Raw genomic sequence first — 12,892 nt, 5'->3', positions numbered from 1 at the left:
AAATTAAAAATTAATTTATCTGTTAAAATAAAATTTTCGAAATATTTTTATGTATTAATTTATTTAAAAAATTAAAATATATATTTTTAAAATTTTGAAAGCTGATTTAGGTAATTATCTATAATCATTTTAACATAATAAAGAAAAGTATTTTTATAATCTTAAGACGACTTCTAAAATTCTTATATGCGCGTGTGTGTTTATTATTTTTAATTGTTTATGTAAATTAACCAGTTAATAACAGTTATTCATGTAAAATTTTTTTCCAGCCGGGAAGAGAAAACAATCGTTTACACTCTCTACGTAGAATACGGAAGAAGGACCCTGAGAGAAAGGTTGGAGGCGTTGACACGTCTGAGTCTCTGAAATGATGTTAGAAGAGTCAATTATCATTTCACACAGCGTTGACTGCCGAAGTTGAAAGACAACTAAATCTTATCTTCTACAACATTTCGGATATCGGCATGGATTCCTTTCATACAGAGTTTCTTCTTTATTTGGGATTTGGGATACGTGTTGAATGAAGCCATTATATATATATATTTAGTGCTCTTCAATTATTCAACACGTACGTACGTAATTCTTTTTTTTATTATTATTATTTTCATATGCAGATCATGACAAGTTTTTAATAGACCGACTAGGATATCCACCGTTTAAATTGTTTTCAATACCCAAGGCAAACTGAAATCCTTAAAGACACTGCTACCAAATTCATTCTTCCACAATTATTACTACATAACTTAAATTGGTCGAGTAGTTATCTTATTTATTTTTTTGTTTAAGCAAATTTAGAAAGTTTAAATATATATGATAACAAATTCTTTAATAAAACAGCAATCAGATGACGTTCATTCTTGTTGGTAATGTGATGCCTGCCCTCTTCAAAAGTTCAGCAGAAGCCTCTTTTGCATTCAAAATTACCTCTTCCTGTCATGTGCAACAAAAAGTCAAATTGCTTTGCTTAAAAAACGCTTAACAGCACGTTGAGGAATCAATGTTTCCTTCCTGAAAATGAGAGTGCAAAGGAAGATGCTTCAGCGGACATACCTCGTCCACATTCATAATCTTCTTGTCCTTCATTATCCATAATCCATTGCACATGACAGAAACCACGTTTTCTGTCCGCATGCAATACACTATGTTGGAAACCCTGCATATATTTCTTGAACCTCAAGTTAAAAGAAAATTTGGGATGGCATGATGGGAGATTATAACATGAGCCTAGTTAGTTGTTACTAAGAATAATATAAATATAGTAATGTTAATGTTTAGCATTGTATTGTAATTGTGTTGAATGAAATTGAAAGTTCCTTCTTTTTAGTTGCGTTTCTTTTCTAATGCATCTTTATATTTACCAATCAAGTAACCGCTTATTCGTACCAGTCATGAACAGGAACCATAGGCCAAGACCAAGGATTGACAACAACAATGTCAGCCTGCCAAATAGCAAGTACAAACACCGTCAGCTTGTGTTAATAGCAGTATGAAAAACAATGTTCTATATGCAATATACCGTTATTAACAGAGTTCTTACTTCATAGACAGACAATAAATATATTTGAAAAAAGAACAAATTGATCGTCTGCAGACATTTAAGTTCTTGAAAATTTAAAAATACATTTAAGTTTCTAACCTCTTCAAAATTTGGACATATCAATCCTTGAGTCTAATTTGTTCAATTTTAAAAACTCTCTCATGTGTGCATCCGTATCAACCAAGTCAATACAACAGGAGTCACGTTTGATTTTTACGTTGAGTCTGATAGGCCCAAGTGAACATGAGGGATCAATATGTCCAAGTTTTGAAAATGTCAATGACTTAAATGTATTTTCAAATTCTCAAGGTCTTAAATGCCTGCGGATCAAAAAATCAAGGACCTATTTGTCTTTTTCTCTTTTTATCGGGCTTAGAAAATGAAATATCTAAATTATCAACAAATATTAAGCCTTTCATTATTCAATTGTACTTTCTGCACAATACAATACAATACAATATGATGATCTATTGCTTTGTACACCATGCATGTAAAGCCTGATTTCCCACAGAATGAGATGCTCTGTCTATTCTTGTACTCAATCCTAGTTCCTAGATGAATAAATATTTATAAAAGAAAACTAAAAATAATTACAAGAAGAAACACAAATAATCTAAACCAGTACCAACCTTCTTTCCAACCGCAAGAGAACCTATTTCATCATCCCATAAGACCGACTTTGCGCCGTTGGCCGTTGCCATCCTAAGAATAGTTTCAGCAGGCAATGCTGTTGGATCTGTATTCCCACTATTATAAACTTCCCGCCCTTTGTTAATAAGAGAAGCCAGGTACATTTCATCAACTGAAAATATAATTTATGCATGAAAATTTCCACTGTGAGAACATAGTATATTGAAATGAAAAATTCTTCAAATCATAAGAACCATAAAGGATTTAAGGTTTAGTAAAGAAGGACCAATGCTCATGCGGTTATTTGATGGAGCTCCATCAGTCCCTAAAGAGACACAAATGCCAGCACCAAGCATCTCCCTTACAGGTGCAAATCCAAGCATGCGCATTGCAGAAGCAGGACAATGAGACACTTTAACCCCTGCTCTTGAAAAAAGAGATATCTGAAAATGTATTGCAATAATAATTACTGACAATAGCTCATAATTGATTTATATTTGGAATAAAGAATTACAAACCTCAAAGTACTTTTTGTTTTGCACTTTATAGGTTAGTTTCTGCCTTTTTCTAAGCCTATTTGTTTATGTTGGTAAAACTTAGAAAATTCACCAATACACACAGGAAGTAGTTCTCACTTCTCACTTCTTGCCCCTGCACCTCTAGAGTTTTCTATTCCACAGCAATGCACTAGAACTCAGAAAAGAAGCGAAGCATAAAGTGAATAAAAATCATACTCTATATATTCCAAAATATTTGTCACTTTGGAATTTCTGTAAATTCAAAATTCGATGTAGCTGGATACATTTTAGAGATTGATTTTTTTTCTCATAATTAGTTGCACCTAGAGAAAAATAGAAAATATAAAAAAAGAAGGGAATGGGAAACATGCTGTCACACTTGTCATGCAAGGATTCTTTTTCCCACAAAACATGTAGTTAGATCCACTAATCCACAAAGGTCATGTGTGTATAATAATCTTCCTGTAAGTGAGGGTGTCGCTATTTGTGTGCATAACACCATTGCCATTTATTATCAATATGACATTAGGAGAAACTTCATAATCAAAACAACTTCTAAGCTGTGTGGAATCGTGGTGATAGTGTCAATGTTTTACCTCATTATCATCAAGCCAAACCGAGTGAGCTGCTAATAGATTCTTTTGAAGAAAGTCAATCTTTTCCAAGTAAGTAACAGTTCCATGATTTACTTTGTGAACATCCATCACTAGCTGGTTCTCATACGGTATCTCTGCAACATGCTAACAATTGCCAATTGAACTGAGTGTGATTCATATATCAATATACACGTTTCATTAAGATACAACATAGTAAACGTATAAAAAATAAGGGAGTCTTATTTTAGAATTGAAAAATATATAAAAGGCATCAAGGTCAAAAAGTATGTAACAAGTATATATAATTATACTTTAAGATGAAGTCATTAAAGTTAACATTCCAAAGTCATTTGGTTTAAGAATATTTTAGTGCAGCCATTGCATGATACAAAGACATAGAGAGATGCAAGAGATAAGCACCATATGTATTCCTGTTCTCAGTTGTGCTGCGGCATCTCTTGTCTCCAGAAGTAACTGTTGGGAGCTGTTCATGATTTGCCTAATTCCAAACCATACTCGGATGCGCCCATCTGCTGTATTGTGGTACTTGTTGTAATTGTCCTTTTGAGACTGCAATGGAGAAATTGAACCAAATACCATTTCAGAACACAGAGAAAAGTTAACAAAAGGAACTAAAATAGTACATCATCTGTCCAGAAGTAAGATCATTTTTTAGTTTTGGATGTTTACATACACAAATTATGTCTACATGCATTTAAAAATGAGAGTTATTTCTGCATAGAGTGACAAGAATTTTTAACCAGAAAAAGAATCAATTAAGGGAGACCTGAAGGCAATCATGAGTAGTCCGAGCAGCCCAAGAGGAAGGCAAGCCATTGCCAGAGTCCATGATTGACTCGGCAAGACAAGCACGCATACCAAGCAAGCTGATTGCTCTGGCCATTCCAGAAACATGTTGGCCACCAGCTTCAGCAAAACAAGTAACCTGAGGTTTTCATAAAAGAAAAAGAAAAGCACTTTTAAACAAAAATCCAGATAGCTTTCACTACAAGAAATATGAGCACACAAAAAACGAAAAGAGAAAGTAGTTTTTACAAGTGATTCCAAGTGCATCTAAACTCACTTACGCCGGAGTGAATGAGTTCGATCCCACAAAGCAAGGTGGAAATGTAAGAGTCATGTTCAGTCATGTTGGATTCATAAGGCCAAATGCGGTCATGCAACCATGTCATTAAGTCCACGTCATCAGCTATGCCTCTTCCCAGTTGCTGGGAAGTATGAACGTGGGTGTTGATCAATCCTATATCAATTTTACTTTTTTCATGCATTACCCACACATCCAATCATACATTACAAAAAAATCAACAGATGACGCTTGTTTGAATCAACTTTAAAAAAAAAATGGAAGTAATTATTTTAAAAGATTTTTAAAAAAGCAAAATAATCTGATTTAAAATAACTAAAAAAAAATAAAAGTAATTTTTAAAAAAGTAAAAACAAAAGTAAATGTATTTTTTGATAATTTTATATAATTATGTCATTTTGATAATTAAGTTTAATAAAATTAGTACAATAGTTTAAGTATTAATAGCCAAAAATTTAAGTTGTAGAGAAAAGAAAAGAAAAGAAGTAAAAAAATAACTTAATTACAAAAAAAAATTATTCACTTAATATTTATTTTTTTATTAATTATTTTTAACTTTAAAAAAAATGTCATACGCACTAAACTAAAATTATTTAAAAAAATTATACTAGAAAGAAATTAAGCGGACCAGGGAGGAGGATATGGCCGGTGAGATCTACGAGGTGGTGGGCAAGATGAGAAAATTGAGCAAGAATCTGCGAAGAGTGGCCGATGGCCTTGATGGTATCGTGTTCGATGACGAGGCCGCCGTCCTTGAAAACTCGATTCTGATCGTCCATGGTTATGATCACTGCGCCGTGCAGTACAGTCATCACCATCTTCTCTTCCTCTTTCTCCTTCTTCTTCTCTCCTGGCTCCATCCTCCACTTCAATTGAATTGAATTCTTATGTCTTGACAATTTTACCCGAACTCTAACGGTATTCAACAAAGCTTCAAAATTTTTCAGTCTCTAAACCTGCTCACCACTCAGTCCTTAACAAGTCAACATATCTGAACAGGTTTTAAAACTTTCTTTGTAAGAACAAAATTTTCATTCATAAAAAAGCAAAACGCTCGCAAATAACATAAAGATTTAGGTCCATTTAGATTCACTTTTGAAAAAATATTTATTTTTTTATATCACAGGTAAAATTTAAAGAGTTCAAACAAAATTTGATGTTATAAGATTGAGTCTTTTTTTACTGTGAAAATTTTTTATAGATCCTATTAATGTCATATTTTGAGAGACAAACCCAAAGCATATTTAATGATACTAGATAGATAAAGGAAGAAGAAAATAATACTAACTAAATTTTTAGAAAAAGAAAAAAAATTAAAATATTTTATGAGATAAGAAATGATGAATATATTACAATGTTTGATATTTTACAATTGAGAAGAGCTATTCTTTTTATAGAGGTCTCTTATTGACAACCATATTTTACAGAATCTAAACAAGCTTATTATACAATGCCAACTGGAAAATAAGGATAAGCCTTATCTCTTCCTGACTTAGTTAGATAAGTGACTGTTATCACTTTATTTTAATGCGCTTAATAATTATACATAGTGGGAATTCTTGCCTTAATAGATTGACGGCTTAAAATAGTCTTCTTGAAGGGTCCCATCACTATCTCGAGAAGGATGATGTGTCATCACAAACCAAGTTAACAGCTCTAAAATTCATATTCGGTCCTGTAAGTAGGTAAGTGAATCTTCAATGTTCTCCTCATTAGAATCTTAAACATCGTGTAGATATGGGTCATATAGGTTTGAATATGGGTCATTAATGTCGTTGAGTATCCCTACATCAATCTTAGTTGGGCTAGGTGGTAAGGCATATACTTTAGCACTTAGATATTCACAATTCAAATCTTCATCAAGACACTACAAAAAATACTGTTAAAATTGACGACTAGGATGTCGATAATATTAAAATTCAACAGTAAAATCGACGGCTGATGAGATCGCTATTAAACTTGTCATTTTTCAAATCGCTAATAATTCATTAGAATCGACCATCTTCCCATCTATAATATGAGTTTAAAAATTTTACCTGCTTAATAAAATCAACAGTTTTACCGTCGATATTATTATACAGAATCGACAACGTTTCCGTCGATATTTCTTTCATTAAAATCGACAAAAGAACCAACGATTTAACAAGTTCGTCGCCTATATTTTATTTTTTTCTATTTTAAATTTTAAAACGACAACTTTACCGTCGATTTTAATAGCCTCATTTTTTAAATTATTTTTTCTATTTAAAAAAGTAGACAATTAATACAAATAAACTTTTAAATATAGAAATAAAATTTATATAAAATATTAGATAAAAAGACAAATAAATTTTTAAATATAATTTATATTAAATATTAGATAATAAATTTATCAAAATAATTAATAATCCTCTAACATAAACACTCAAGACAAATAAATAACTAAACTTATCAAATTCGACATTACTAATTCTAGTTGCAAGAAGGATCATTTGGGATATCTTCAACATATGACCGTTCTGTTTCCAATCTAGTTGACAAATATTAAAAACTCTATCCTCTCTCGAAAACCATGAATCCTTCTCAACAAAAACAATATCAGACTGAAATAATTTGCAACATCCAATTATTTGAACTTTGGTAAATGTATTAAATTACACAACATAAAAGATAGTAAACAAGAAAAAATTGAAGCTTACCCTGAAGTTAAAGAATCATTCTTCCCACATAACGAAACAACCTTTTTATTGTGGTTTGCAACTTTAGCTTGAATACCAAATCTCGTCAAATGGTATCTTGTGACAGCAGCTCTAATAGATTTTCCATCAACCACTATAACTTTAAGTCCTCTAAAACTAAAAGGAAGATCTTCCACGTTCAGCTTCTTCACATCTGTTTTTGAATTTTCATTGTAGGCTTTCTATTTTCTGTTAGATGAACTTTGACAAATATATGTCCTTATTCAGTGAACTGCGAGAAATTTAACAAAATTCAAAGAGTACAAAAAGAGTACGCAAAGATAAAGAATACTTTGGTATGTATTTATTGATTGATTGAATTATAAGAGTAAAATTAAATATATATAGAGTATTGTCTACGAAAGAGAAAAGCAAAGATAAGATAAGATAAGATGGTAACATAGAGATAAGATAAGATGATAAAGGCTAAAATTAAAACTGAATTTATGAATTCTGTTGGACTGAATTTGTGGACTGCGAAACTTCTTTATTGTTGTCATGGACTAAGGTAGAAGAATGGTTTAATAAAATTTATACTTGTCAGCCACTACCTTGCAAAGAAATTAATACAACATGCATATTAATAATGCAAATAAATACATTTACTTTAACCGAGTTGCCAACAAGATTTGTTATTATTTGTCTGAATCTCTCAGGATCTCCTACAACAATGTCTAGAACTTTATAAAAAACAAACAATGGCAACTATAATTCTCAAAACAATTTTAAAGTCAAAGTTGGAAAAATAGAAACCTTGTAGAAAATGAAATAAGATCATTAGTTTAAAGAAAAGGAATTAGAATTATCAAATTCTGAAGCTTGCATGAATCAAAACAACCTTAGGCTTTACCTCTAAACCTTTATGCCTAGACTTCTCAGAAAAAAGTGAAAGGACGTCATCAAGAATGGAACAGACATCATCAAATATACAAAAAGTACCTTGCTGAACCCTCTTTGAAAATCTGCATAGGTTGCTTGTCGAGCAATGCAAACAACTCTCCCCCGACACAGAAGTCAGTAATCAAACATACATGGGTGGAAGTCTGTAAAGACAAAGGAAACATTAGAACCATTAGTCAACAGCCTATGATATTGCACTCTAGTCATATTTGTCATACATGTATAATGTCCTATATATGTTTGTGCATATTTATCAGATCAGCTTCTGCAATTGAAGGTTAGTAAATATTACACTCTGGTCATTATTACTAGTATGGTAAATAAAATCTTCTTTAATAGTTGCATATTTTACATCCTTAAAATTTTAACAATATCACTTGATAGTTTTAGTTTGATTTTGCTTAAATAATTAGTCTTAAGGGAAAGGGTCAGGTTTGGATAAGATTGTATGATATGCTGTTTTTTTTTTTTCTACAAGATTTGAGAGCATAGCTTGCTGTGTTGATTCAAACTGTAAAGTCCATTGACCAACTTAGATTACAAAACAGATTATACTTTGTTACATTATCCAAATTCACAACTATTTTGAAACCAAAGAAGTAACATTTACCAGATCTAACAATCAAAGATTCATTTATAAGAGAAGGGGAGTATATGCAAATACAGAACTCTATGAGAGATCATCAATAGTAGATTACCAATTCATTGACATAACTGGATCCAAAACAACAAAAACAATAAAAAATAATCAGAATAATAGAATGCCATGTGAAGGATGATCTGAAAGAACTTGGAAAAGCACAAGGGAGATGGCTGAAGAGGTTGCTTTGCTACTCCATTAGAAGCATTGGCTGCCATCGTCAAAATCTCTCAAGTTCAAATCTTGAACCAATTTCCAAATGGTCAACACCCATTATGAGCTTTTGCACACATTAATTAGTTGAAAACATCAAAACTTCATGAACCAAATCAAATTGAAACCAAGTAAATGGACCACGAGATAGTGATCGACACTTAGAGCAACTCCAACGGTTCAAAAATTTTGAACCTCATTTACTGTGTGTTAGTAAAAAGGGAGGATCTACCGTTGGAGCAAATAAATAATGAGTTCCTTCACAAATTTCGGAGCAAGAGAAGCCCTGCTCAGAAGGACTCTGCCTCTCTCAAAAAAAATGATATTTTATTAATAAAATTAATACTTTATATACATAATATATATATGAGCTGACCCTTGTAAAATTAGCTGTTAGAAACTAGCCGTTACTATGTTACTGTTATTATTAATAAATTAATATTTTGTTACTCTATATATACCACTTAGATACACTTCTATTCTCACACTCTCTACTACTCTTCTTCATCTTCTTCCAAGTTTACAAAATCAAAGTTCTGCTACTATTATTTTTTGTTCGAAAAATAGATCCAAACCAACTCAACTCTTTCTTCAATTACTTACAAAACTTTCCTCAAATTCCAAATACCCAACAATCTCAAACATCAAACTCTCAAGTTCCAAATCAAAACTTCATACTACCAAATACATTTCAAAATCAAAATCCACAAAATCTCTCTAATTTCAATTTTCAAACTCCTTATAATAATCAATTTCCTATATTCCAACCACAAAATTAAAATTCACAAACACCCCATTTACCATTTTCATCCATATTTAACCCTTCTATCAGAAATGTTACTCCAACTTCCTTGCCGTTTCCAACTCAATTTAGTGCATCAAGACATAACTCATCTGGTGTTGGTGGCTCTTCTAACCCATCCTCTCAGACTCCTATACAATCTAGTCCAAATTCGCAATATTCAGATTTTGCCAACCCTCATGGATTAGATGCTATCGACCTCAATGATGATATTGAAGATCGGAGGCAAGATAGTATTCAACACTGGCATTGGAAAGAGGATGAGATGTTGATCAGTGGATTGTTAAATATTTCAATTGACCCTGTAGTTGGTACCGATCAAAAGGGGGGAACATTTTGGAGTCGAATTCATAGCTATTGTGTAGAATTTTGCTCCGACATGACAAGGGGGTAGTTGCATGTAAGAAACGATGGTATAAGATCAACAAGGCTGTTGCACAATTTGCTGGTTGCTATGATCAAGCTAGTCGAAACATAAGGAGTGGTTCGAACGCTGATGATATAAAGGAGTTGGCTTATAAACTTTATTCCACAAATTATGGTCAAAAATTCACTTTTGAGAGGCATTGGAACATGCTTCGGTTGGAGCAAAAATGGAGAAGCCAACTACCTACACAGAGTGGCGTCTCAAAGAGAACCAAGGTTAGTGCAACTGGAGCATACTCATCCTCATCAAACCCAGAAACACCGTTGGCTGACGAACCCGGTGTGGACTCTCCCGTTCACCCACAAGGATCAAAGAAGAGCAAGCGAAAAGGTAAGGGAAAAGCACAGATGTCTGAAGATTTTAGCGAAAGAAAATCATCGGTTGTCAAAAAATTATCTCTCATGGAAGATATTAAGAATGTTAGAGAAAAAGAACTAATGGATAGGGAAAAAGAAAGAGAAGAGGAGAAGGAACATAGAGCAAAGATTATGGCAATCAAAGAGAAGGAGTTACAAATTCAAGCGGTAATGAAAGAACAAGAATTACAAGCTCAAGCAGCAATGAAAGAAAAAGAATTACAAACTCAGAGGTATATTAAAGAAATGGAGATAAAAGCAAAAGAAAGGGAAATGGAAAGGATGGCCAAGGAAAGGGAAAGGGAGATGGATATGCAAATACTTAATGCTGACACGTCTACAATGAGTGAAAAACGACGAGCTCTTCATGAGATTGTATGTGAGAAAATAATCGCCAAGTGGTTTACTTAATGGTTTCTTGTATTCGTAGAGTTATGTAGTATGTTCTTATTTTTATTGTGTATTACTGGTTTATGATGTAGTTTGTTTTATTTATTTCTGATGTAAGTTTTTAAATTAGTCAATATTATTGTGCCCTTATTGTTCATGAAAGTGACTGTTGCAAAACTAGCCGTTGCAAAACTAGCCGTTAACTAGCCGTTGCAAAACTAGCCGTTGCAAAACTAGCCGTTAGGGTACTTATTGCAGACACACTTATAAATATCAACTATCAATGACTCTGCAACTCCACTTCAACTCTTGTTTCTCACCTCGATAGAGAACTAAAAATTACATTTCTAAATATGGCTAGAAATTTTGATGATATGTTTAATGAGGCTTTGTATGGCAAAAGAAGACGGCAAGATAACACAGCCATAGATAATTGGATCGATGAGTGTTTACTCCAAGATTTAGAAGAAGAAGATATCGATAGAAGCTCTATCCCAATTACTCGTAGATGGATCAATAGAGATCGAGAAGCAGGACATGATCGCCTTTATCAAAATTACTTTGCAGATGAACCGGTGTATAATGCTGATATTTTCCGACGGAGATTTCGAATGAGAAGACAGGTGTTCCTTCGAATAGTAATGCTCTCTCAAACGTCTATCCGTATTTCCAACAGAGGGTTGATGCAACTGGAAGAAGAGGCTTGTCACCACTCCAGAAATGTACTGCTGCGATACGGATGTTAGCATATGGCGTAGGAGCTGATGCTATTGATGATTATGTGCGCATAGGTGAGAGCACTACAATTGAATGCTTGGAAAAATTTGTTGAAGGTGTCATTTCGGTGTTCGAGGATGAATACTTGCGAAAATCCAAACCAAATGACGTACAACGCCTGCTACAAATGGCGGAGGGTCGTGGCTTCCCTGGCATGTTGGGTAGCATTGATTGCATGCATTGGCAATGGAAAAATTGTCCAAAGGCGTGGAAAGGTATGTACATGAGTGGTTATCGTGGGGTTGCAACCATAGTACTTGAGGTTGTAGCATCTTCAGACCTTTGGATATGGCATGCGTTCTTTGGAGTTTCTGGTTCAAATAACGATAACAATGTGTTAGATCGTTCTCCAGTGTTCGATGATATTCTTAACGATCGTGCTCCGGAGGTAAATTATACTATTAATGGTAATAATTATACTATGTGATATTATTTAGCAGATGGTATTTATCCTGAATGAGCCACATTTGTCAAATCAATCTCAAAGCCACAAGGGGAGAAACGCAAGTTATTTGCACAATACCAAGAAGGACAAAGAAAAGATGTGGAGCGAGCATTCGGAGTGTTGCAAGCACGCTTTGCAATTATACGTGGTCCAGTTCGTTTTTGGGAAAAGAAGAAGCTTGCCAACATAATGAGAGCTTGTATTATATTGCATAATATGATTGTTGAGGATGAAAGAGACACTTATGCAAGAAATTTTGCTCAGGACTTGGAGTATGATGATGTCAAAAATGGCTTATCACAACCTCAGCTGGGAGAAGAAGATTTCGCACCATACCATCAATTTCTCCAAAGAAATGCCCAACTTCGAAATAGGCAGCAGCATAGACAATTGAAAGAGGACTTGATTGAACACATATGGCAATTTCACAATGCTTGTTGTCAACTATAAAGCTTAATTATGTTTTTTTTGTATTAAGTAATTTTACAAATAGTGTAACCCCGAATTATATATTATGTATTATTATTATATATGAATTTCTTTAATATTAATATCTTTTAATAGTTAATTATTTATAAATTTATAAATTTAAATTACATTATTCAAAAAAATTAATCAAATTAATTTCAAGTATTTTAATTAATTAATTAAGTGGGACCACAATAGGGACTAAAGTTAGTTCCTCCTAATGGAGAAGAGAGAGATGTTGTGAGTTCCTATTTACTGTTTATGACGCAAAAGTTGATGTGGAGTTACTTTTTATGACAGGTGGGCCATAAACAGGAACTGGGATGAGTTCCCTACTGGAGATGGTCTTAAGTAACAACCACCGGAAGAGA

The 12,892-nt window shown here is 33.1% G+C and overlaps 2 protein-coding genes and 1 pseudogene across 2 annotated transcripts; 2 read left to right on the top strand and 1 right to left on the bottom strand.

Annotated features, from left to right (window-relative positions):
• Positions 1-739: 739 nt before the first annotated feature.
• Positions 740-5,592, bottom strand: LOC107462914 (uncharacterized). Its single transcript, XM_016081586.3, has 10 exons — positions 5,015-5,592; positions 4,370-4,542; positions 4,069-4,227; positions 3,702-3,851; positions 3,282-3,425; positions 2,454-2,610; positions 2,167-2,339; positions 1,384-1,439; positions 1,051-1,153; positions 740-930 (listed from the first exon to the last, which is right to left on the bottom strand). Exons 1-10 carry the CDS (start codon positions 5,244-5,246, stop codon positions 841-843), a joined length of 1,437 nt encoding a protein of 478 aa, XP_015937072.1. The 5' UTR covers positions 5,247-5,592; the 3' UTR covers positions 740-840.
• Positions 5,593-8,134: 2,542 nt separating this feature from the next.
• LOC127741278 (glutathione S-transferase T2-like) lies at positions 8,135-10,956 on the top strand. The gene is made up of 5 exons (XM_052253410.1): positions 8,135-8,148; positions 8,261-8,280; positions 9,823-9,962; positions 10,046-10,609; positions 10,924-10,956. The coding sequence occupies exons 1-5, from the start codon at positions 8,135-8,137 to the stop codon at positions 10,954-10,956; spliced, it is 771 nt and encodes a 256-aa protein (XP_052109370.1).
• A 228-nt stretch (positions 10,957-11,184) lies between these two features.
• Positions 11,185-12,503, top strand: LOC110274867 (uncharacterized; annotated as a pseudogene).
• The last annotated feature ends 389 nt before the right edge of the window (positions 12,504-12,892 follow it).

This window comes from Arachis duranensis, chromosome 8, assembly GCF_000817695.3.
Source record: "Arachis duranensis cultivar V14167 chromosome 8, aradu.V14167.gnm2.J7QH, whole genome shotgun sequence".
NCBI lineage: Eukaryota > Viridiplantae > Streptophyta > Magnoliopsida > Fabales > Fabaceae > Arachis > Arachis duranensis.
Note: the sequence above shows the minus strand (reverse complement) of the source record. Positions and strands in the feature narration are given on the sequence as shown.